This window comes from Maniola jurtina, chromosome 11, assembly GCF_905333055.1.
Source record: "Maniola jurtina chromosome 11, ilManJurt1.1, whole genome shotgun sequence".
Taxonomy (NCBI): domain Eukaryota; kingdom Metazoa; phylum Arthropoda; class Insecta; order Lepidoptera; family Nymphalidae; genus Maniola; species Maniola jurtina.
This window is the reverse complement of record NC_060039.1, coordinates 4,932,228-4,956,868: the sequence shown is the minus strand read 5'-3', so window position 1 is coordinate 4,956,868 and position 24,641 is coordinate 4,932,228. Positions and strand designations below refer to the sequence as shown.

The following is a 24,641-nucleotide window of genomic DNA, read 5'->3' as shown; positions in this document are numbered from 1 at the left end:
CAGGAGTCGTACACATATAGTTCGCGACAGACCGACGTGGCAATCGGGGAGGGGACGCCCCGTACACCCGCGACGCTGTGTGGGATTGTGTGTGCACGTCCGCCCTTCCACACCTCACCTCATATCCCGATTGCCATGACGATCTGTCGCGAACTATACTTACATAATCGTTCAAAAGTCCTAGACTCTATCGATTACATCTTAAACTAAGGCTGGGCACATATTGGCTACTATGGTCTGACTTCGAAGTACGCCGACTACTTTAGAGGTGCGTTGGCTACTTTGAAGGCTACTACTATCTCGAGCGGCTAAAAATCTGTCGCTATAACTGCTAGAAAGCGATCGTACAGGCGATCGCAACCAATGTGCACCCAACCTTCATATTACGAAAACATTTCGTATAACATTCATTAAGGCCGTTTTACGCCGGAGCAACAACATGTGACAATGCAGCATGCCACAATAGAAGTATTCATTTTGAGGCTTTTGGGGTTGTTACACTAGCAATACCGTATCGCAAATCTGATACCATAGGATTTTAAACATTATGATATATGTCAATAAAAAAAATATAACTGGGTATACCATACCATCAATATAGTATCGATATGGATTGTAACGAGCGTACATGACGATGACATTGATAGTGTTATAGGTACCTTATGTAGCATGCCTCAATCTATTTTATGCCGAGACAAAATCTTGTTGTAGGATTAGAATTGGATCGAGTCTGCCGACTCTTGCTACATTTTAAATTATACAATAATTCAAAATGTAGCAAGTACAGTCCTGTGGCATGCTTCGATGTCTCACTGTATCGCTCTAGCGTAAAACAGCCTAAAGTTTCTGTGTAACAAGCGTAATTATTTGAAAGGCACTTCATTTCAACCTAGCACTAAGCACCATACACATATGTGCGTCGTATAATAGCCTTGTAAAAAAGCATTATTGCTTATTATTATGCCTCCGTATATGAGAAAATATTTACAAAATTTACATGTTTGTAAATAACATTTCGTATTTTATAAATACTAAATTATATACAATTTTGTTAAGGGTGATACACTCAGGCTTTAAGCGGTTATTGCATAGCGAAGCCGATTTATTGTAAAGAAATCACGTATACATCGAAATATAGTTGCGAAATGGAGATGTACCAAAAGGTCATATGAAACAACTCAAACAACTCAATATTTTATAGTACTTTAACAAAATAGGATCCAAAGGGATTTATGCTGGTTACTGGAATGCCTCTTAAGAGCAACTTTATTTTTTAATTAATTTCGACATTATATCCCTACAGCAAGTTAATGTCGACATTCCAGTATTCCTTTGAAACGCTCAAACAATCTATTGAGTCTAAAAAATATATAAATATAAGAGGTGAAAGGACTAGATGTCAGTCGATTTACAACAATCTATTTCAACGAATAAAAAAATTAAAGTTTGCTATTGATTATTTGACAAATAAATAATTAAATACATCCGGTACATCTCATCAATAGATCACAAAAGTACAATAAATGTATACTCGTATTAATAATAAGGCACGATTGCTTAATTAGTACATATTATTTACCCGACATACATATTGCCTGCATATTGCTTATTGGGTGCAATACCTATTTAAAAAAAAAAATTAATAGCTTAGATTGATTTGTTTTTAAGTAAAAGAACCGTAAGACTGCGTTTTCCACTGACAAAACTACTCACACTTTACTACTTTAACACTTGTTGATGTCTAGCAATGCGCGGGACTTCAATTACTTTTACACATGGCATAATATTGTATATCAAATCTTCGAAAAGAGCAACCGCCGAGTTTCTTGCTGGTTCTTCTCGGTAGGAAAGGCATTTCAAACCTGTGGTAGATGTTCTTGACGATTCAAAAGTACTTGTAAGTCTAATTGCATAAAATTATTTTAAAATGGAGTTGTTAAGGTTACACTTCATACGCGCATGATTACAAAGTGCGTCAATTTTGAGATCTCACACATGGTTCACCTTTAAATTAAGGACTAAAATCGTACTTTGCCATGACAGTTGACACATCGAGCTATTTGATGTTCTAGATCTAATACTAAGCAAATTATCAGTTTATATCTTCATCATTTTTATGTCCCATTTTCGTTCGTAAAAGGTTTTAAATTAACACGGAAAGTGTAACTCATAGTAAGCTCCAAGCAAAGGTAGTATTTTGATCGTAAAGGTAAATTGTTAAGCTAATTTTCCAGATTTTTGTCCCAAATGTGTCCCGTTTTTTGTCAGCGGAATACCAGTCATCTTAAAGCCAAAACCGCAGAAGTCGCCAACCCTGTGGTCACTGTAGAGTGCACCACCCGCGCAATAGTCAAAGGTTGACGATCCCATTCTCCGTGTAATACTCGCCCACCGTGTCATCGCCGTTCACTTGCTGATCCCTGATGACTACTGTGGGGTTGTTGGAGCAGGAGGAATTGTTGGAAAGAGTCCGAGAAGTTTTGCACTTCTGACATTCGACGACGACTATCGAATTCGTGTCCATATCTGTTTCCGTGCTGCTCGTCCGCCGTAAGTGGTTTGAATTGTTCTGCATACGACTTTCGACTATTGCACGCCAAAGACGAAGTTCTATACCGCCCCTGGAAATTATGATTTTCTTCTTGAATAAATGAGTCCTATTATATTAGCACCATCGAAAGTTGTTTTGTTGTATAGAAATACACCTCATGTATGAGTTCCCTTCACACTTAACTGGTGACTTCATATTCTACGGTAAATAATTAGGACGACCATCGAGCTTAGATTTGTCTATTTCTAAATCAGTTCGAATTCCCCGCAAAAAGTCTTTAAATATCAATTAGAATCAGTAGTATATTTACTTACTTCAGATTGAGTCTAGCGATATCTTCTCTCTGCACATGCTGCAAAACATCAGGCAGAGTGTAGTTCTGAGACACTAAAGCTATGGCCGCTTCATCGGGAATTCCCCGCGGTAACAACCACTCGCGAAAAGCTTCCAATTCCTCGCGGTCATATTCACCGGTTGATTCTGAACTCGGCGTGTGGCTTCGAGTACTAAATAAAAGAAAGATAATTATGTAAAAACTTGTATAATCTACTAATATTATAAAGGTTGTGAAAGTGTGTCAATTTGTCTGCTAGCCTTTCACGGCCCATCTGTTTAACCGATTTTGGTGGGCACCTAGACTATGCCTGACTCACTGACGTTCAACTGGAAAGTCGGTCAAAAGTCAAAATCGGTTAAACGGATGGGACGGGAAAAGCTAGCAAACAGACTAACACATTGGCATTTATAATATTAGTATGGAAGTATGTATAATACATATTAGTATGGATAGGATATAGTCAATTGATTTACTTCAACTTACTTTGATTTCTTGTCAACGATTTCCTTTAGAATTTGAGTTTGCATCTTTTGTTCCTCGAGCATCACTTTGAGTAACGCTTGGTACTGTTGATAACTTTCGATGAGTTCTTGTTGAAGTCTGAAAATTATGATTAGTAAATAAATCTACAAATCTAAATAAAACTAGCAACATGATCTAGGTTAACACTTAGGTCTCCTGTTCGGAGGTTCCAGGGTTACTTGCATGGGCATTGGGCACGCATCTCTGATTTTTTTCAGAGTTATGTGCGGTTTAGCAATGAAATATCACTTGCTTAAATGGTGAAGGAAAATATCGTGAGGAAACATGCATGCCTGAGAGTTCTTCATAATATCTTCAAAGGTGTGTAAAGTCCGCCAATCTGCACTTGGCCAGCATAACCCATAAACTCATTCAGCACCGTCAGTATAAGATTTTACTTCTCACCAACGTGACAGTACCTACTGAATTTTTGACTTTAAATCAAGAACGTTTAGGTCCATTTTACTTTGACGTTATTTTGTTTCGATTCTCGAATACTATCAAAATTAATGAGAAGTAAACTGTTGTGCTAAGTGTACTGTTAATATCAACGCGAATCTTAATTTGTTATCGATTACAAGCAAGCAACAAGCAAAAGTAAAAGATGTATGGATTACGCGCGCGGCGCGGCGGGTAAAAAGGTTAACTTAGTTCACTTAGCTTATCTGGAATTGATTAACTCAATAACTTTAGCTCGTGTAGTTTGCGCTTGAGTTTGTCGAAATAAAACTTACTTGTGATTCTCTTGTCTCAGCTGGTGCAACTGCAGCGGGTCGCGAGGGTCGCGCGTGGACGTAGCGGTGGATAGAGCTGAAGGGGACACATCGGCCGCACCACCGCGTCTTTCCGCCTCTTGCCCGGCTAAATTCGCGCCTAATTCTACAGGGAAATGTTGGATATTAGTTTTTAAGATTCGATAGTAAAACAAGGAATTCCTTCCTCCAGTCTGTTCGTCTGACCGACGTCTGGTGTGTTACAGTCATTTTAAAAATAAACTATAAGAGTTGTAAGGTTGAAAAAATGTTATAGAAAGATACTACACAGCAGACACAGCACTACACAGCAGTACATGTATTCAAAAATGTATTTAAAAAAAATTGTTAAAAGTTTTTTAAGAAACTTGGTCTAGACTCTAGCTCCTCGAATGAAAGCTGCCTTGTTAAATAAGTATTTTAAAATCAGCAATATTGCTTCGGTCTTCCAATAATAATCAATAATTCATTATTGGAAGAACAACTAAAGGTAAGTAAGCCAAAAATTTGTAGCAACTAAAATGGCTAGTAAATCCGATCTTATACGGGTTCTGACAGATATTAGACCAGTTTTTTCAAGTACCTACCAAATTTTCACATCAAAATCTGAATTCTACTCCATTTGGCAACAAAATTGCTCTGCTACATTATTGGGAGCGAAATGGCCGAAAACAGCTTGTTTGTCGCATTCGAGTCGAAGTCTGGCTCCTCCTTCAGGGCCGATCACGCTTTGACTTTGATCCGTGATTGATTGGACAAAATTATATAGAACTCACCTGGCGATAGAACAGTAATGGCAGCCTCAACGGTATTTCTAACTAAGTTATCCAACGCGAACATTTCACACTGTACAATATACATCCTCAACAGTCAACACCACATTCACAGCCTCTTGTAAATGGTCGAATGCAACTCGTTTATCGCATTAGAATCGAAGTCTAATTCCTCCTTCAACGCAATTATAGCGCGCTTGATCATGCTTCGGTTTTGGTCGTTCATAGTTTAGACTTAATCTAGAACTCACCTGGCGATAAAACAGTGATGGCAGCCTGAACAGCATTTCGAACTAAGTTATCCAACGCGAACATCCAATGCGGTTTGATACTGTGCATCCTCAACACTACATTCACGGCCTCTTGGAACATGTAAATGGCCGAATGCAACTCGTTTATGGCATTAGAATCGAAGTCTAATTCCTCCTTCAACGCAATTATAGCGCGCTCGATCACGCTTCTGTTTTGGTCGGTGATGTATTCCTTTAGGGCGCGCCTTAACGTCTCCAAATGATTCTGGTAACGAAAATAGATTTTCTTATATCCTATTTAGCCACTGACTTTGGCCAACACTGCACAAGTACACTGGAATGCCGATTTGTTTTTGAAGCTTAAATTTCGCAATTTAACAGTGTCAATTTTGATTCTCGATACGCTGGATGGGGCGCTTCGAATCGGCACTGTCAGTTTGGCCTGTTTCAGCGTACTTGTATATTAACATCCATTTTATTGTATTTAGCTGATTGTCTGTTCGCACATTACGTGACAAATCGCACAAAATTACGCTGTGTGCGGTTAAATGACACATCAATGTGCGATCAGTACGCCAATTCGATTGTGCATAATAATTTAATAATGTCAAAATCATGCTGTCCTTTTTTTCCAAAGGCTACATTTTCAAAATAATAGCACACTGCCCTGTGGTTAAGGTTTTATGTATGTACCTGAATTGCAGCACTAGGGTAGATTATATTGTCAAAATATAGTTTTTATTTAAACAAAAAATTAAGTATGAAAATCATAGTGCTGAAATCTTGAACTATAACAAAACGAGAAATTCGAACAAATCACAAAACATCTAAAAGAAGCTCCCATTAGTAATATTCCATACTTACAGGTTTACATAGAGTTTTGCAACTAGTAATTCCATCAGGGGTCCTTATTATGCACCGGTTCTACAGTAAATTACATGTATGATAGAATTGATTTGTTTATTTCTGCTCAATGTACCTACATCCTACATATTGTACGCTAGGATCAAAGCGACCATATTACAAACAGAATATCTGACTGACGCTAGAGGTCAACAAACGTTGCGTAAGTAGGCCACTCGAAGTCAATACCGCGTGGGGCATTGACCCTAGTTTTGCACGCTCTACAATCTATCACTAAAACTACTAGATGGTTATTGGCATTGGATTGTGTTAAGGTAGTATTATAATAACGCTAAGTTTTTGTTAGCGTTCTGGTTATACCATGTACCTATACGCGTTCGCAAAATGCACGCGCGCACAAAGACAGTGACGCGTTAACAGGCGTTCAGCGCGTTGTGTTCACGTTCGTACGCGTTCCACCTTATTCCACCAAAATTAGCGACTTAAAAGAAAAACATATTTCACTTACCATAGTCAAAACAGTAGTGCCGAAGTCCTGTTGTATGCTCAGCATCCATTTTGAGCAGATCTTCTCGCTGTCCTGCTCTAACACTCGGGAGAGAGTGAAACGGCGCTGCGAGTCTTTCTTCAGGAGGTAAAAGCCGTCGGTTTCTGTGTCTATTGACGACCGAGGCACATTTGGCATATCCACCTAGCAAATGTTATTACTTGGGTAATATTTTGTTTTGTAAGTTATGACTTTGTATCTGCAGGGAAATTAGTTGTTCGACCATATTATACTTTAATCTATGCTTTGACCATAGGGTCGAGGCTAGGTCCTACAGACTTCATATCCTAAGTCTAAAGTCATGTCCACTAACTAAACACTAATAAAATTTGCGAATGCGTAGTTTTCGGTGAACCTTATGGTGTCGAAGCACAACTTTGGATCAGTGTTCACGTTTATAAACGGAAAATTATTTTATTTTGTTGAATTAATTATTATTAATGTCTAATTAATTAATAATTTTAAAATGAAAGTGTGTTTGTTTGTTGGTTTGTCCTTCAATCACGTCGCAACGAAGCAACGGATCGACGTGATTTTTTGCATGGTTATAATTAAAGATCTGGAAAATCAAAGAGTTACCTCGGGATTTTTAAAAACGTAATCCACGCGAACGTAGTCGCAGGCGTTGGCGGTAGTAATACCTATAATTATATCCAATAAAATGATTCTTCGTGACAAACTTTTTGGATAACATAAACCTACCTCAGGTGAAAGGAGTCCACCGGAAGAACTTCTTCTGTTCAGGATTGTATCATTACTGTCCATCTCATCCGTAGACGGCGTATTAGGCATCGTGCTAAAAAATGAAAATCTTACTGTATTTCTAGCAAGTAAAACTAAAAACTAGAATACTCAAATAACTACTTTTTAAGAGCCTAGTAAACATTGGGCCAATATATTTGGCTATCATTCTCCGCAAGTTGCAAGCAGCGCTTTTGTGGGATTTCATACAAATCTCACGGGACTTTTGACGTATTCGTAAACAGCGTTATCGTTGACAAACACTTGCCTGCAGCGCAAATGGCCAATGTGTAGTGGAACCATTAAATATACTTCCTTTATCCATCAAAGATGTATGCACATTTATCGAAGCGTTAGTAAAGATGTTATGTTTTTGTTTGTGGAGGGATTATAACAAAATCATGTTTGAATACACAGAGAGTCACACACAATGTAAAAAAATAAATGTAAAATTGATTTTGATGATAGAAGCTTGGATATTTCGCTTGTAAAACGTATTATATAATTATGATGTTTGTGATTCAACGTATTGAAATATTAAATGTTTTAAAAAGCGCGTATTAATTTTGGGCATATATTTTTAAAGTCAGTAAGCATACATTTAACGGATAATTTCATAGAAATCAATGATTATAAAGCAATTTCAAATTTGGATTCCCGGTTAAATTATTATTAGTTGATACATTTTTTCTATTGTTATTTTTTTAGTAAGAACAATATGTAGCTACGAAAACTGATGTAAGAATCAATGTTAAATAGAATAAAGAGCAATATTTTACGATACAACAGTTTAGTTCAGTATTAGTTATATCTTATTATAACTAATCTACAGAATAAAAAGGCGGGCTACTACAGACCAGATTTTAGACAAGATATTCAACTTTCTTTTAATAAAAGAGGGAATTCATAATTTAATTTTCTGACGGTTCCTGAGGTAGATGCTGGGCGCGGGTGACAGTTAATGTATTTCGATTTTCGATACATAATTATACAAGATGGGCGTAAAAACATGTCGATGACAATATCCTCGCACCCACGTAATAATATATACGAATATATACATATTTGTCGTTTTATACTTTGACATTCTCCGAATAAGTTTTACAGTAAAAACATTTAAACATTTGTCTAAATGACAAAAGTACACGTTGTGTTAAATAAAAGCATCACTAACACTTACCTGCGCACGCGCATCTACATCAGAAGCTGTTTCAGTTAAACAGTGCGCCTACAGTACAATTTGCGTGGTAAAAAAATATAAGCGGATAAATCTAATCCAAATCGAAGCTCTGCAACGTCATGATGAATTTTTTTAAGAAATGATTCTTCTTTTTGTTTCTAGTGCATCACGGAAAAGACATAGTTACGGTTTCCTAGGAGAGTGGTACCGTCACATAGTAGCGTCAAATTGACGTCACTGAAACATTATATTCTGTAGGAAGGAACAAGATGGTGTGGTTTCCTAAAGAGTGGTGTTGACACCGTGACGTCAAAAAACGTTGCCGCTGTTTGCATGATGGCCATCTTTACGTTGCTGAATAATCGTGCGATGTTTTTACAATAGCGATGCAACTGAAGCAGCGAGGATAACTAAAACTAATAGATTTTGTTAGGATTTACGAATAAATTAGGTACTAAGTTTAAAACTACAGTGAAACCTAGTTTAACCAAAAAATTGATAAAAAATTGGGATTCAAAAATAGCGGTTAAGCTACGGTAGCGATGATGGAACTTTCCACGTGTATAATCACCTTGACATCAGTTTTTTCCGTCCGCCATTTTACTATCACATAACGGCCACTATGTGGCAACAACGCATTCCTAGAAAACCGTAGCTTATTACCCCGTAACATCCCTAACATTTACAAAATGTGGTACAAATGATTACCTGCTATTGGACAGGTCCGGCGGGTATATCAGAATCGGCGAGAGCATCGACGAAGCCGTCCTAGTGATGGTCGGGTTAGACCGGACCGTTTTAACCCTTGACGGCGGAAACAAATAGATGCTTAGTGGGCGCACACCAAACGTTGTCTTTAGATGTTAATTGTTGAGATTTTAAGCGTTATTATTGTGACTATTAGTGTTTGAATTGTTCTTTTAGAGCCTTATTTAGTAAGAAAGAAGTATCGTTTAACTTGCAATAAGTGACATAGTTAACTAGATATGCAGGGCCGGTCCAGAGATGCTACGAATTTTGCGATATAATTGGACGCCATCATAAGGGAGGCGCCTAAAGGTACTGAAAAATGTGTTCTTTGAGCAATATAATGGAAAAAATTGAGCTCACTACGCTCGCGCTTCTTCAATTACAATTCTAGTTAAAGCACTATTTATTTCTATTATGCATAAAAAATATAAAATTTTAAAATATTAAATTAATTATATAAAAACTTCGCCCCCGTTTTATCTATTTGCATATAATATCTACTAAAGGTATTATTAAAACTATTTTCCAAGAGTATTTTCTGTATACGTAATAGAAATTTGGCGCTTGTTCTTGTTGGTATAAACTGATGATCACATACCTACTTTTAATTGTATGAAAAATAACTTTCGCAGGTCTAAATTAGGATGGCACATGGAGATGTAAAAAATAATATGTGAAAAAAACTGCAAAATGGTGAGCTTGGGGATGTCAAAATTGCCAGCAAAACATTCGTGTGGTTTGTAAATGTAATTGACATGCGTTTAAGGCTCTAAAAGACAACAATTTTACTTAAAATAACCAATTGAGTAATAACACCATTTGGCCAAGAAATTGTACCGAAAAAATAAATACTTAGTCTTGTTCTGTCTTGTTCTTGAAAAAAACAAATTATTTTTATGGGTACCCATAAAATGATCTAAAGACAAAGAATTGTTTATATTCAAGTGTGCATATGATTTCACAAAATCGTTAAATCAATCACATATTTATTTGTAGATGTTGTTGAAATGAATGAATAATGGCTACTTTGAAAGAGAGATTAGTTTCAATTTGATATGATTATGGCAAAATTTAATTAGAACGCGGCCAACCGCACTTTGGATACGTTTTCGTACGAATTTGACTCGTCCGAACACGTACGAACTCGCACGAAAAATCCCGACCTTACAAGTGCTATGGGACCGCGCAGGTAGAGTGCGAGTTTAACGTATTTATACGTACGTACTATAAGTACAACGTACGTATTCAGTACGCGCATTCAATTCGTACGACCAGTATTCATACGTTTACGTACGAAACGAATTCGCATTAAAAGTGGAGTTGGCCTGATACTTTCACAACGATTTCGAACAGTTTCGCCGCCCAATACATAAGCTCCCTTTCACCATAATATTATTATGAATGGCAAGGAATGACGACACACAATGCAAATTACAAATTCAACTCTTTAACATTAACCCGTAACAGCCATAATAATAATCCCTATTGGAAAAAGTCATGCAAATAAATAAGTGATTATTTCTAACGAGTCGTATTCGGTGCCAACGTTTAATTAATCGTCATATAATAGAGCATGAAGAGAGATGTCATATTCTAGAAGAGTTAACCTTATAAATCAGGCATCAAAAGAGCTGCCCCATTTCGTAGTAGACAAAGACGTAAGCTTGGCACTGACGTAAACATAATATATCTTTCTCTTTTCATTGTTTAACACTAGCGTAAGAGAAGATAGCGATATCTCAGTCTATCTCTTATTGACAGACAGAGAAAAGCATGTCCAACATAAAACTTTTTGACATTAAAGTATGTATATTTAGTGACTTTGTTGAAGATCTTTTTCTGAACTTCTCCCTACGGTAAATATGACATCTCTGAGAAAAAGGTAGAAGGTTGGAAATCGATTCTTTGGAATCGATACTAATTATGTGTTAAACCAAAATCAAACGTCAGCAGAACTACAATTAGACAAGTTCTCAGGTTCTAAGTGGTTTCGAAAAATTAAAATCCATGCTTTTTTAATACATTATCTCTAAGTGGAAGCAACTCTAAGACATTTAGTGGAAACTAAAGAACGCTGTTAAAATTTAAATCAATTAAAATATCGATACTTACTCGATATCTGGCGAACTGGGTACGATTCCTGGGAGACTCGGTTCGGATATTTTCTTTTGAGAGACTCGAGCTTTTTCGGCGGGTACAGAGATACTGCGACTATAGTCGACGCTGTTGCCTAGGCGGCTACTCGACTTTTTCTTTCTAAAACGTTAAAAAAAATTTGGTTGACCTTAATTGCAACCTCATGACTGTAAGTGACGATGCATCTAAGGCTGAGATCTATAGAGAGTACCTTGACTAAAGTTCTTAACTTAAGACTTAAGTTTCAGTTAAAACGAGACCGATTTATATCAGCGATATATAACATCATCTAGTTAACCTAAGTGTGGGCAAAGTTAAAGTTCGATCTGTAAGTAAGATTTCAGCAAGCTAACCTGGAAAGGATTTCTAGGGCCAGTTTATTATACCCACACCCTCAATCAGGTTCTATGTGGCATTGTACTAGAAAGCTGAATCGCTTGGCTCTATAGCTTTGCGAGTAGTGGTAACGGGCCTTCGCCAAAGCTTCTCAACAGGGAAGACCTGAGAGAGTGACATAGACAGACATTTTACACGAAAACTCCAATAAAAGAGTGTAATGTTTTCAGGGTGTACGTGAGTTTCTTTATTCCACCATAACTTCTAAATGCCTGAACAGTTGTTTGTGGTGTCGGTAGAATCCTTACATCATCCCGCGTAACACTGGCTATGATTTTTTTGAAAATAATAATAAAATGGCGGCTGTATAGCGCCATTTTCAAATTTGAAAGTTTTTCAGTTCGTTTTTTGGCTGGGCAGTCGCGTTTTTATTTTTTTTTAGTTACTTGTTATCCCTGAAAAACAGGAAGTTTCTATGGGATTAAAAAGCCTAAATCCACGCGGATGAAGTCGCGGGCGTCATCTAGTAGAAAATATACTCACTCGCACAAAAATGGATCTTCAAGTAGCTCGGTCGCAGTGGCTCGTTTCTCCGGGTCAGCGACGAAGCAACGAAGTATGAAATTTTTGGCTTTCTGGGACAGTTCGCTAGGTATCTCCGGGTGCATTTTGTAATACCCCACCTAGAATAGCAATCATTTACAAAACTTGAGGATACTTTAAGGCGGAAACATACTTATAACCCTTAATAATACGTCGCGTAGTGTTCCGCTTTGGTCACAGAAAAAACAGTTTGATTTGACTCATCACAAATCACTTTCATTTCATTACTCAATTATTGAACTACAATCTAGACTAATTTTTAGCTAATTAGTAATTTTGCTTTAACCTAAACTTATTTAAATTATCATAAGAATTGAATTTCACGTGCATATGTTCTCAAACTAAAAGTCAATTTTACATGCATATATTATTTTAACAATATATCTGCAGTTTTTAAGAATCAGTCTTAGGCTGAAATGGGTGGAAAGTTATGTGTTTAATTAAGTTTTGGTGATGTTGGTTTCTTCTGTATGTTCATGATTTTGGAATGTTGTATTTGCATTATATTTTATGATCCCAAATAAAATATTTTCTTTTTCGTATTTTTCTAATGATAATATAATATTATATATTTTTTTAATGATCCTTAAAATCTTATCCTATAGGTAAAAACACAATCCTTCTTAAAAATTTCACACATACAAATAACAGAAGGTAAAGAGACAGAATCTTACCTTGAATAAAGCAGCCTGAGGAGATCCTAACTCCATAAAGGGTGGGTTTCCTGTAGCCATTTCTACGACCGTACACCCCAAAGACCAAATGTCAGCCTATGCAGAAAAGCAAACAACAATTTTACTGAGTAAACTAGTACAGATAAACAAGATACATGCAAGCTGCTACTTTGAATGCCGGCTACATATAAATAGTTTTAGAGTAAATAACGGATCATATAATGAACAAAACCTTACCGGTGCTCCATAACCACGTTGTCCCTTATCAATGACCTCGGGTGCCATATACTGCAGTGTGCCAGCGAAGGTCTCAGTAGATGGACACAACCCCGCAAGTCGCTTCGAAGTACCGAAGTCCGATATCTTCACAACTCCACTGTACGTGTTCACAAGAACGTTGTCGCCTTTGATGTCGCGATGAACGATCTTTTGATCGTGAAGGTACTTTAGACCTAGGAAGTTTAATTAAGGTCAAGAACTAAATAATTTCTACGCAGTATTAGATTTTTGTTTGACGTATGTGATACCAGAGGGTAAACCTGAACCAAAGTCTCAACAAAAAGCTTACTATTTCAAATTTCGTAAAGGGTACCTACTGAAACAGGCAATGCCCTAATTAATTCAGCAATATGTATCTCAAATTCCCTAAGAAATTTATTTTAAGAGGACTATAACATAGTTATTATTAACTATAGTTAGTCTTATGATTAAGGGTCGATCCACATGGCAGCGAATCGAAGCGAATTTCTAAAAATGTACATAGCATATAACTTTATCTCTACCACGTAAAGGATGCGAATTCTCGCGAATTTTTTTGCAGGATTTTTTTTTTTGCATAGTCTAAAATGCTATACCTACTAGTCTAGTCTAAAATATATATACGTTTTTGGATATTCGCATCGATTTGTCACCAGTGTTAATTGGCCCTTAGAGGAAAAATATTTTACAATTTTTAATAGAGCTGTGTATTTAATCAATTTCAGAAGAGTGCCAACGTCAAGTGAATGTGACTATCATAATGTAGCTGTTAAAGTCCCTTACTATATCTACAGGGTGTCAGTACTAACCTTCTAGAATTTGTTTGGTATAATACGCTATAGTTGCCTCGTTTTCTTTGAGCGGTCCCCACTTGGACCTTAGCAGAGCGGACAGCGATCCTCCGGGAACTTGTTCCATGAAGATCTTAAAGTAGTTGTCCTCCGATAATGATCCGAGGTACTAGAAACATAAGTACATGGATTAAGACTGCGTTTGCAATGCTTTGCGAATATGTTACAAACATCTTCTTGCAAACGGCCATACAACTCGTATGTCTATCCATTTAGACGGGAGGGGAGAGGAGTGAAATGGCGGGAGGGGAGCGGCTATACGTCGCCCAGGTTCTTCTGCGTGTTGAGGTGCAACACTGTGCGGAAGATAGCCTCACCTGCACAATATTCCGATGCCGCAACTGTGAGTGCAGCAGGATCTCCTCGTGCAGCGGCTGCACGTCGCCCAGGTTCTTCTCCGGGATCTCCTTTACGGCGATGCGGACCTGCGTGTTGAGGTCGCGCGCCGCATATACCACGCCGTATGTGCCTTTGCCGAGGACGACACGCTTGTTGCAGTCGTCTAACTCGTATTCGAACTAAAAATTAACAAAGTCTTTGAATCATGTATCGTTATGGGGCTGCTTATAGCGAAATATACAGACAGAAATACACGGATGACCTCGTAAGGTATTCTGCTCATACTTAGTTTGCTAAACCACAACACAGACAAGTAAAATTAGCCCACTATTTTACAAACTCTGAATACTAATGGTAAAACAATATCGAGGCTGGTCAATCTCTACAAAAACTTAAGGACTTGGTAATTTAGCTGAATATTTTGAATTTCACCAAAGATGAAACTGAATATACCTTCAACTGATCCTGCATAACGCTGGTGTCCAAATCCGCCATCTTTTCATGATCAGCGGTGAGTTCCCCCAACAAATCATACAGATGTTGCCTGAACTGCTGCGACGGTAGGAATATTTGGAAATCATCGGAGTTCTCACTGACGTACAGGAATAGACATCTTTCGTCGCGCTTGTATAAACTGCAAGAAAAGTTTTTTTTTTAAATGGTAGGGTTGCGCTTGACGACAACCATGCTTCAAAGAAAGCAGTGACGAGGTCTACGTTGGAGCGCGCTTGAAGAAGATGCCTATTCACTCTTGCCTTGAAGATACTTAAAATATACGTAAGTTAACCCTGGAAGTGCTGTGTTGTACGCTAAAAGGCAGTTAGTATTCGCCATTAAGGTGGATGCGACGGGTCGGGACGTCTCATGCTCCTTAAGGATCGCTGGAATCGCATTGCATATAGGTATATTTGTTTTTCAAATAAACTTTTACAAGTACTTTTGAATCGTCAAATGTATCTACAGTTGGGAATGCCTTTCCTGCAGAGAAGAACCAGCAATAAAATCGACTGTTGTTCTATACGCAATGTAATGCAATGCAATACGGCGGTTGGTATATCACAATGGATCGATCATTTTCAGTCAAACTGAATATTTCATAAGACTTTCCCCTCTCTATATCTGTTCCAAGAGCCCTAAATTTTGAGGAGAAAACAAATAGAAACTGCAATATAAATCTTCCGTGAATTGAATATAGAAAACTTGACCATGGTGGATTTTATATCTTACCTATAAGTTCGTATCATATCGGACGTAAACAGCCACCGATGAACCTGTCTACAGTCTCCGCGCATTGAGTCCAGGCAAAGGTTGAATATCTCCACGGACTTCTCCTCTGCGCCCATATGCACGTTGACGTACGAAGGTATGTATACCTTCGTCGTTTCTAATATTACGACCTGGAGGATAAAACAATATAAATTATGTTCTTGTGTAGGTATGTCCCATATACTCGGGCCTGTGACATAAGAAAGAAAAATTGTACCACAGTGGCCACATTTTTATAAAGTGCTAGATGATGCCCGCGACTTCATCCGCGTGGATATAGGTGTTTTCAAAATCCCGTAGGAACCTTTTGATTTACCGGGTTAAAAAGTTGCCTATGTCATTTTTCGGGATGCAAGCTACCTCTTTACCAAAATTCATATAAATCAGTTAAACAGATGGCCCTTTAAGAACTTCGTGCGAACTCTTGGATTTTCTGGGATAAAAAGTAGCCTATGTCCTTCCATTTGATGTAAGTTAACTCTGCATCACATCAAAAGGCCGTGAAAATCTAGCAGACAGACAGACACACTTTCGCATTTATAATATTAGTATGGATAAATACTTACAGGAAACCGAATAATATTTTCACATGTGCTTTTAGTTGCCTCTACGAAAAACTCCATCCAAAACGAGAATACTTCCTGCTCTGGTGATGTTTCTCCACTTTTCTTCCTAAACCTAAAAAAAAACATACAAACGAGTGATATTTTTGTATATATCATTGAATGTTGACAACATAGGGATGGCGATTTAAATAATACAATACTCTTAAAATACAGAAATCTGTTAAAGTCAAGAAAGTAGGTATATTTACCTATCTATTAGTTCTATATTCCCTATAGTTGACTTCAGGTACCAATTGGGCGGTTTCAGTTTGAACATGCACTCAGCTGCTTGAATCGCCTTCACATAGTCTTGCGCTAGTACTGAGATCTCAAAGAAGGTGGCCACATCCCAATAGTCTTTCAGCGAAGATAAGCTGCCCTTTTTTCCTATTAAATGGTTTAGTATCCTTCCTGAGAGAAAAGATGAAAGAAACACTGTACATGGCTCTTGAGAATATGATGCGAAACTGACAATGTGAAAAATAGGGATTTTCCATACCTATATGCTGTAGCTCTTGGGAATTCTTGAAATCATTCCCGGCTATGACTAGCAGCGTTGCTAAATTAATCCCCGCATATTCGTTTGGTTGTACTTCGAAGCCTTGTCTATACCTGAAAACAGTAAAGATAGGTGAAATGAATGTTTATTAATCTAATTAAGGATGTGTGTGCGTGGGTGTTTGTGTGTGCATGCGTGTTTGTAGCGAGCGTCAACCAATCAGAAGTGATTTCTATCGTGACACAGGCCTCCAGTCTCGTAAAAAACCTGAAAACTTTCACTAAGTCCCAGAACGCCCAAAGTTACGTAAACTTACAATTTCTTCATATTTTGAGTATTTTACGAAATATTTTACAGACACTTACCAATGAAGCCGTGATAGACTAATGGTTCAGATGTCCACCTACTAATAGGGAGGTCGGTGGTTCGATCCCGGACACGCACCTATAACTTGTCGGAGTTATGTGCCTTTTAAGCTATTATGATGATCACTTACCAATGTATAGCGCTCGTCAAACTCTCCACGTCCGTATGCTGAGATTCCACAAACTTATCCTTATATATTCGCCCACAGAGACACAACATATCGGGAAACCTATTCTCTTTCTTCTCTAGAGCCTTGACGCAAACTTTCAAAGCATTCTCTCTGTCGCCTTCTTTATTTCTCCTGCAAATAGAATGACAATGAAATCATAATCTCTTTTACTCTAGTTATATTTATACAAGAATTGCGTTATGATCAAGATAACGATATTATTTTGACTACTAGATGATGCCCGCGGCTTCACCCGCGTGGTCGAGGTTTATTAAAATCCCGTGGTTTTAAATACATATCAAAAATTGTGTAGGATTCAAACCAGCGTCTTCTGCGTTCGTTCGTGCCCGACGCTTTGACCGAGTAAGCTGTGGCATCGCTTACTGTAGTGATATGTATGTTCACTCAGTACTGTAGCGACGTATTAATGCCATCTAGTAGCGACACTTAGCAGCTATCTCTATGTATACTCGTAACAACATCGTAATACAGTCTTACCTGTTCATAGCAAAAGCGTACATAAACCTAATAATAGGCATATTGACGTAGTTCTTTCTGTTCATAATCGTTTTCAAATCATCAACGATCTGTACTATGGCATCGTAATCTTGTATTTCTCTGTAGGATATGAGGAGGTTGAGTATGGTATCGCCAGACAGGACGGCGGGGTCGTCGAGGCGGCGTCGCATGGCGTGAAGGACATTCGCCAGTTCTGTACCGCTGTAGGTCTCGCGAGCTTTCCGGAGGTCTGATAGGAACTTTTCTTGGAGATGGGCTCTAGAAAATAATTCATTATTAGGTACATGTATTGATATGTAAAAGCAGATTTATGGTGGAACAATAGTTGCCACCAGATTCGCCGAGTGTTGAATCTGGAGGCAGGCGTGAATGACCATGAGACTTTAAGAAAAATACTGTCACTTTCAGTCAATAGTTACTAAAGTGGAAACACTTGTGCTGGAATAATTCCATTTTTTTTAAATTCGATGATAAGTTAGTACCTAATTGAAAAGCCTTATTGAAACCCAACCCGTTTTCGTAAAATCTGTCGTACATTTTCCAGGTTAGCTGGGTTTTATTTTAGCTTGCCTTAAGCCACTTTGAAATAAATGCCTATGTTTGGGTGGATTTTATAAGAGCCTATTTTTTTAAATAACTCCTAAACAACATGGATGTAAATATTGGACTAATACCCATGTGAGTTCAAAAACGGGGGCATAACCTTTAAAACGAAAAAAAGTCTTAAAAAATCAATTTTTCCCCTTCTATTTCTTTATATTATACATAAGCAACCAAAATCTTAATTCAAGCAGAGCAATTCGCCAGAATTACTTAACTATTAATATAATATTTTGAAGGATAAAGACAACATAAACATGGGTTTCATTAGGCAAGATGACAATATAATCCTAGCGTGGGCGTTCAATGTACGCAGTAAACCTTTGATATTACCACAAACATCGCCATACACTTAAATGTCGGCTTAGGCTAGCGTGCTTACAATTGATTTGCATACTAATTAATATGCCTACAAAAGCATATTTTGTTCTCAAGTTCTTCCAAGGAAAGACATTATCTTGGATTAATTTCTTTGAATGCATGCAATGCATTTAATGGCATTGACCTAAAGCTAAGAGTTCACTAGCAGTAAAACTTGCAGAAGTTAGCTTTAGAAAGCCACTTGCACTGGAGAAGCATTCACAGCAAGTCAATTCTTACAAGGTTTAAATACTAAAACTTGCAGATTTAACACTGACATGGCAATGACTGCTGATTTCTGCAAGTATTATAGCTTGTGGACACTTAGGTTGAAATCCACACACTTTGACTTTGCTTAAACTTAAGTTTTAGTTAAAACGAGACAGATTTATGCCAGCAGTATTACACTGTCTCGTTTTAACAGTGTCTTGAGTTTGAGCAAAGTCCATGTGCACTCTATAGATTTCAGCCTCAGTATAACAGGTATACTCGTAATAGCGGTCTTCAAAATACACTTAGGGTTGCTTTCTTTTTATTCAATGACAAGTTAACCCTTGATTGCGATTACACCTGTTAGGGAGATGCAGTCTAAAATGGAAGTGGACTAACTTGCAAGAATGGCAGTTTCATTAAATCCCTAATCAGATTCTACGTGGTACCGTACTGTAATGCTGAATCGCTTCGCGGCACAACTTTGCTGGTAGAGTAGTAATTAAGCACCGCCTCTTACGAAACCAGACTAGCGATAAATTACATTTCCGAATTGCCCCCCACTTATAAAACAGCGCACATCGCTAATATAAAGGAGTGGACCCTGCATTATTACTCTGAATTGAAGAGTGTGGCACAAGATCAAAAGGGTTTTCGATACTGAATGCCAAACTTCGATTTAAAAATGGCACCTTTTTTTTTATTCACTATAGGCAAGCGCTTAACCACAATCACACCTGATGGAAAGTGATGATGTGGTCCAAGATGGGACGCGTTTACCTAGAAGGTGTAGGCACCTTCTAGGTAAACGCGTCCCATCTTGGACCTTCATTGGACCTTCACGGACCTTCACTCTTGTTTTAAAGAAACCCGGATTGTAATTGGTAGGAAACCACCTGATGATGATGATTGGTAATATTGAAATACTTACTTGGTCTGAACCTCAACATCTTGCAATATATTCTTGAGCCTCAAAGTAAGATGCTGTTTAGGATCTGGCGCCTCCTCTCCTTTAAACTTGGCTGCGGCCGGGTTCGTGGTAACACAGGTGCCCGCGTCTGTTAGCTTGTATGACACAAACAGAAAGTTTGGTAGCGATATCTGTAAGCATAGAAAATCTTAAGTTAAAGTTATTGGGGAACTCACAATGCTTTAAAAATACGGGTAAATTGAGGCGAATCCCGTTGGGAGTGCAGCGATTCGCTAGAGCCTATTGTAACAAGTCGTATACACATTATGTAGGTACATTTGTGAAACTGATACTATGAACTTTCCCGCAACCCGTATAAAAGCACGGGAATTCTTTATATTATTATCCTAATCCTAATATCCTAATTAATATTATAAATGTGACAGCGTGGAAGTTTGCATGTTTGTTACACAATCACACAAAAACTACTGGACGGATTTGGCTGAAATTTGGAATGGAGATATATTATACCCTGGATTAACACATAGGCTATTTTTTATCCCGGAAAATCGCGGGATTTTGAAAAATGTAAATCCACGCGGACGAAGTCGCGGACATCAGCTAGTAAGTTATAACATGGGTGAGCATTAAGATAAGATTTTTGAAAATTCATCCTCAGGCTGTAAAATAAGAGAGATTTTTTTGTTTTATATTAATAAAATCTATTATATTTAAATTCTATTATAATGAAATTAAAAAAATATTATTAATCCAGTTTAAATATAGAGTGCCTACCTACTTGTAATTCTCATCTCTGAATAACACAACATAGTTACTTGTGTCAATAAGAATATAAAGGACGAACACAATAACTGCTGCTTGGCACTAATTTAATAAAGCCACAGGTATCGAGGGACTTCTAATACAAACTGACAACAAAACTGAATTTTAAAAAATATAATGTATAGTTTGGTCTATTGTGCTTCTTTATTATAACTGATTTCGAACAATTGACACCTCATTCATCAAAATCGGCCCAGTAGTTTCGGCACTAGGATGGAACACACAGAATTTGGATACAGACATACATACACACATACATACATACATAAATACATACATACATACATACATACATAGACTGTTTAAGTCATAACCCTTCCTTTTGGCTTTGCCGCAGTCAGGTAAAAAGAGGGAGGTTCTCAATTCCTCACATATTATGTTTTCTGTAGACATGTGAGTGCCTTCTCTATAGAGAAGTTAATATGGGGCTTGCTCTATTACATAATCCTATACAAATGTCAAACAAAAAAAGTCAAGAGGTATTAGTTAACCATTTTGAGTTAGCATACTTAATTAATCACAAAGGAACCTAGGTACAAATTTTTTCCAGTGGATAGAGTCCTGAACAGTACAGTATAAGGTTAGTTCTGTAGCTGTTATTTCAGTCTGTCTGTTGGTTGTAAAATGTATTTATATTTTCCTTACAATTTTTACATAAGTACGCATGATACTTGCATTTTTTGCCATTTTTTTTTATTGTTTTGAATATAATCAAGATTTAGAAACATTCAAGGATTAAAGGTTATTAGATCCTGTATGCTATTTTATTTCCATAGTTTCAACATAAAATTATTATTTCCTTGAACCCAGTCAATGTGAAATGTGTAACAAACACATCTAGTCTGCATAGAGCAATTGAGGAATTGAGAGTAACAACTATTGAGATAATATTATCACTCAAGGCTGTGATAACTGAGAATGTTTGTATGTTATATCTTAGATCTTTTATATCCTCAGAAAATGGATAATTATAAAGTTCTGAAATCTTGAAAATCTAATTTACCTTCACTTTCCTTTGCAAGCTTCTGACTTCGCCTTTTTCAGAAACTCTCTAGGGGTAGAGTTGGATGGACAAGACTGTGGAGTGCTCCGATTTTGTTATGGGCTATAATCAACCTAATCACACTAATATTATAAAGGCGAAAGTTTGTATGTGTGTGTGTGTGTGTGTGTGTATGTTTGTTACTCCTTCACGCAAAAACTACTGAACGGATTGGGCTGAAATTTAGAATGGAGATAGATTATACCCTGGATTAGCACATAGACTACTTTTTATCCCGGAAAATCAAAAGAGTTCCCACGGGATTTTTAAGAAACTACATCCACGCGAACGAAATCGCAGGCATCAGCTAGTCTTATATATAGATTATATTTATGAACTTAAAGAGAGTTCCAGCAATAAGTTATGACCACAATTTCAGTCAAAATTCTTTTTGAATTTTGACCATTGTTACTTAATAAAACAAGTTATGACTTATTTTTTCCCCAGTCCCTTCCTAAAGATAATAATAATGATCAATCAAAGTCATACCTTGAGTCGTAGTGTGGCATCTGGATCGACATCATTATAGAGCAATACATTTTCCTTCATATCAAAGCTCTCCCGCACTCCGAGGTGGTACAGCAGAGAGCTCTGTTGTACTTGCACACTGAGGTCCACTAAGGCCACATCTGCATTGTAGAACGTGTCTAGAACACTTGTTTCGCCAAAGTCTAGTTTTTCATACTGTGGAAAAATTAGAAGAAATATTCTTGATTGGTTGCTAATTGTTATTCTGTTTTAATTTATAATTGTTACTTTTTTCTATTTGTAATAAGCAAGCCTAGTAGCAGGCCAGCATTTTCTGAAGCACGCTTATAGGTGGCAAAAGGTGCTTAAACTTCATACCAATAGCTACATATTCTGTGTCACTATGTGTATGTGACACACACAAGCATACAAGTTTTCACTTTTAAATTATCATTGTATGAACTTTGAGTTTTACAATATCCTTGGTGCTAAGGTTGAAAAAACAGCAAAGCAAAGTCTGTAAGGCCAGCCGCTTATTATCATAATTTCTCACACTGTTTTCATACATTTTGTACTAGATTCCCTGGGTTGAACACTCATTTCAGACATTGGCAGAGTGAATGTAAGAGAATGTTTTCTAACAGACAATTTTGAAAATATTCAGCTAGCTTAAATTTAAATTAAAGAGTGCAGCACTAGGAAAACTTGAGCAAACATATCATGTTTAACATAAAAATATTATGACATTTAGGTACATTCTATTAGTATTCATATAGCTTCAAAAGGGTTCAAAAATTAATATTGAAATAAAAGCGCTCAAAGTGTTAAGATTAAAAATTACATATTAGCCCCTGGATTGATAATTGATCATGGAATTACGCTATTAAAAATTGTAATAAGTAACCAAATTGACTAAATTATATATTTAATTAAGTTAAACCAATAAACATACAATTTTAGTGAAGGGGACCCCAAATAATACTAATATTTTTTCTGTGGTTTAAGGTTTAACAAAGTAAAAGCAATACTCACATGAATGTGGTGTACGTTCGCATTGACCAGCTCGGAAGCCAATCGAACCTCCTCAAGTGCCCTTTTTCTATGAGCAAGGTTCAATGTTTGGTTTATGTCCAAAACACATGCGATGTCCATACGGGGCCTCTGGTTAGAGGCGCCGGCCTGCACTGTTGCATTGGAACCATCGCTGCAAACACTTTCGCAAATACTCCGAACGTCGCCTAATTAAAACAAATAGATGCAATTCAAACACAAACTCGAATATCAAAAAAAAAATTGAACTCCGTCGTACTCAAAAACTGATTTCCATACCAGATTCCTCTAGCGCCGTCGAAGTATTTGCTCCACCGAATGTTATCATTTCTTCGTTTTTTCACAGTAGGATTGCATATTTCTAGGAAATAAAAGCTTTTTAATCACAAAATGTCCACAAATAAATTTCACTCGACAGTTAAAAACCACAACAAGTGCTCGCCAGGCCAGTTGTTATTTAATAATAGTGATGTCTCGTGTCCGGCCCGGCATTACAGTTAACTATTACTCGTATAACAACTCGTCAAAATCGATACAGTGGTAATGGGTAACTTTAGAAACATAACGTGTCAATTGATGGTTCAATGGAATTAATGGTATTTTAAAATTTAAGTAATAATTACTGCCACTCATGAATTGGCAGCACCAAAAAAACCGTAAATGCGTTGTCGGCTTTTCAGGAATTAGTTGATCCTACCCTTGAATGATCCCATTCGTCGAAATCAAATGGAGACATAGTCCAAGGAAGTTGGTTCCAGTGAGTAAAACAAAAATCTGGCACAACGGGTGGTCGATACGTCAGGCACCTAAGGGGTAAAGGTGAAATTGCTTTCGGTGGGTTAGTCTGATATTATTGTCCGCAAATCGGACTGCCTGCTTTCGAATCCGATCAAAATGGAAGGAGCTAATTTTTTTTGGAAACTTCTTTTTATTAACGTTTGTAAAATTTTAGCGAAAATACCATTAGCTAAAATGTTTCAATCACGAGATTTCTCTAAAAGGCAGGTAATTTAGTTATTAGTATGGAAATCCTATTTGATAAAATCTATGACTGTTTATTTTTTCTTTTGTTTTGTAAACTATTCAGTAACATCTAGGAACAAATACTAATACTAACTACTAAATATTAGTAGATAATTTTTACGCAAAACTTTTTAGTTAATGGCATGGCATGGCATTTCAAATTCCCCGCTAAATATTTGTCTTACTAAGGGCCTTTTCAGTGCGACGCGGACGACCCACGCGGACGCCCGCGACGGACGGCAAAAT

The 24,641-nt window shown here is 37.2% G+C and overlaps 1 protein-coding gene across 2 annotated transcripts; it reads right to left on the bottom strand.

The window, feature by feature from the left end:
• Positions 1-1,285: 1,285 nt before the first annotated feature.
• On the bottom strand, positions 1,286-23,840 carry LOC123869952 (mitogen-activated protein kinase kinase kinase 15). 2 transcript variants are annotated; one of them, XM_045913069.1, is made up of 25 exons: positions 23,652-23,840; positions 23,355-23,560; positions 22,344-22,538; positions 19,991-20,160; positions 17,869-18,147; positions 17,332-17,502; positions 16,836-16,948; positions 16,546-16,747; positions 16,298-16,409; positions 15,693-15,862; positions 14,919-15,099; positions 14,444-14,644; positions 14,085-14,235; positions 13,255-13,469; positions 13,018-13,113; positions 12,284-12,423; positions 11,381-11,524; positions 9,227-9,322; positions 7,300-7,393; positions 6,559-6,741; positions 5,187-5,451; positions 4,145-4,289; positions 3,372-3,488; positions 2,866-3,057; positions 1,286-2,621 (listed from the first exon to the last, which is right to left on the bottom strand). In XM_045913069.1, the coding sequence occupies exons 1-25, from the start codon at positions 23,698-23,700 to the stop codon at positions 2,351-2,353; spliced, it is 4,158 nt and encodes a 1,385-aa protein (XP_045769025.1). In that variant the 5' UTR covers positions 23,701-23,840; the 3' UTR covers positions 1,286-2,350. The 2 variants fall into 2 exon arrangements, with proteins under 2 accessions (XP_045769025.1, XP_045769026.1); XM_045913070.1 differs by lacking the exon at positions 9,227-9,322.
• Between the last annotated feature and the right edge of the window lie 801 nt (positions 23,841-24,641).

What these genes read in the sequence shown, in the direction of transcription:
- LOC123869952 (XM_045913069.1), bottom strand. Translation starts at nt 23,700, where the DNA reads ATGATAACATTCGGTGGAGCAAATACTTCGACGGCGCTAGAGGAATCT. An exon ending in AATATAGAACTAATAGATAG is followed by an intron (nt 16,410 to 16,545) that starts GTAAATATACCT and finishes GTTTTTTTTTAG; the next exon opens with GTTTAGGAAGAAAAGTGGAG. An exon ending in CCCAGTTCGCCAGATATCGA is followed by an intron (nt 9,323 to 11,380) that starts GTAAGTATCGAT and finishes TCCGCCGTCAAG; the next exon opens with GGTTAAAACGGTCCGGTCTA.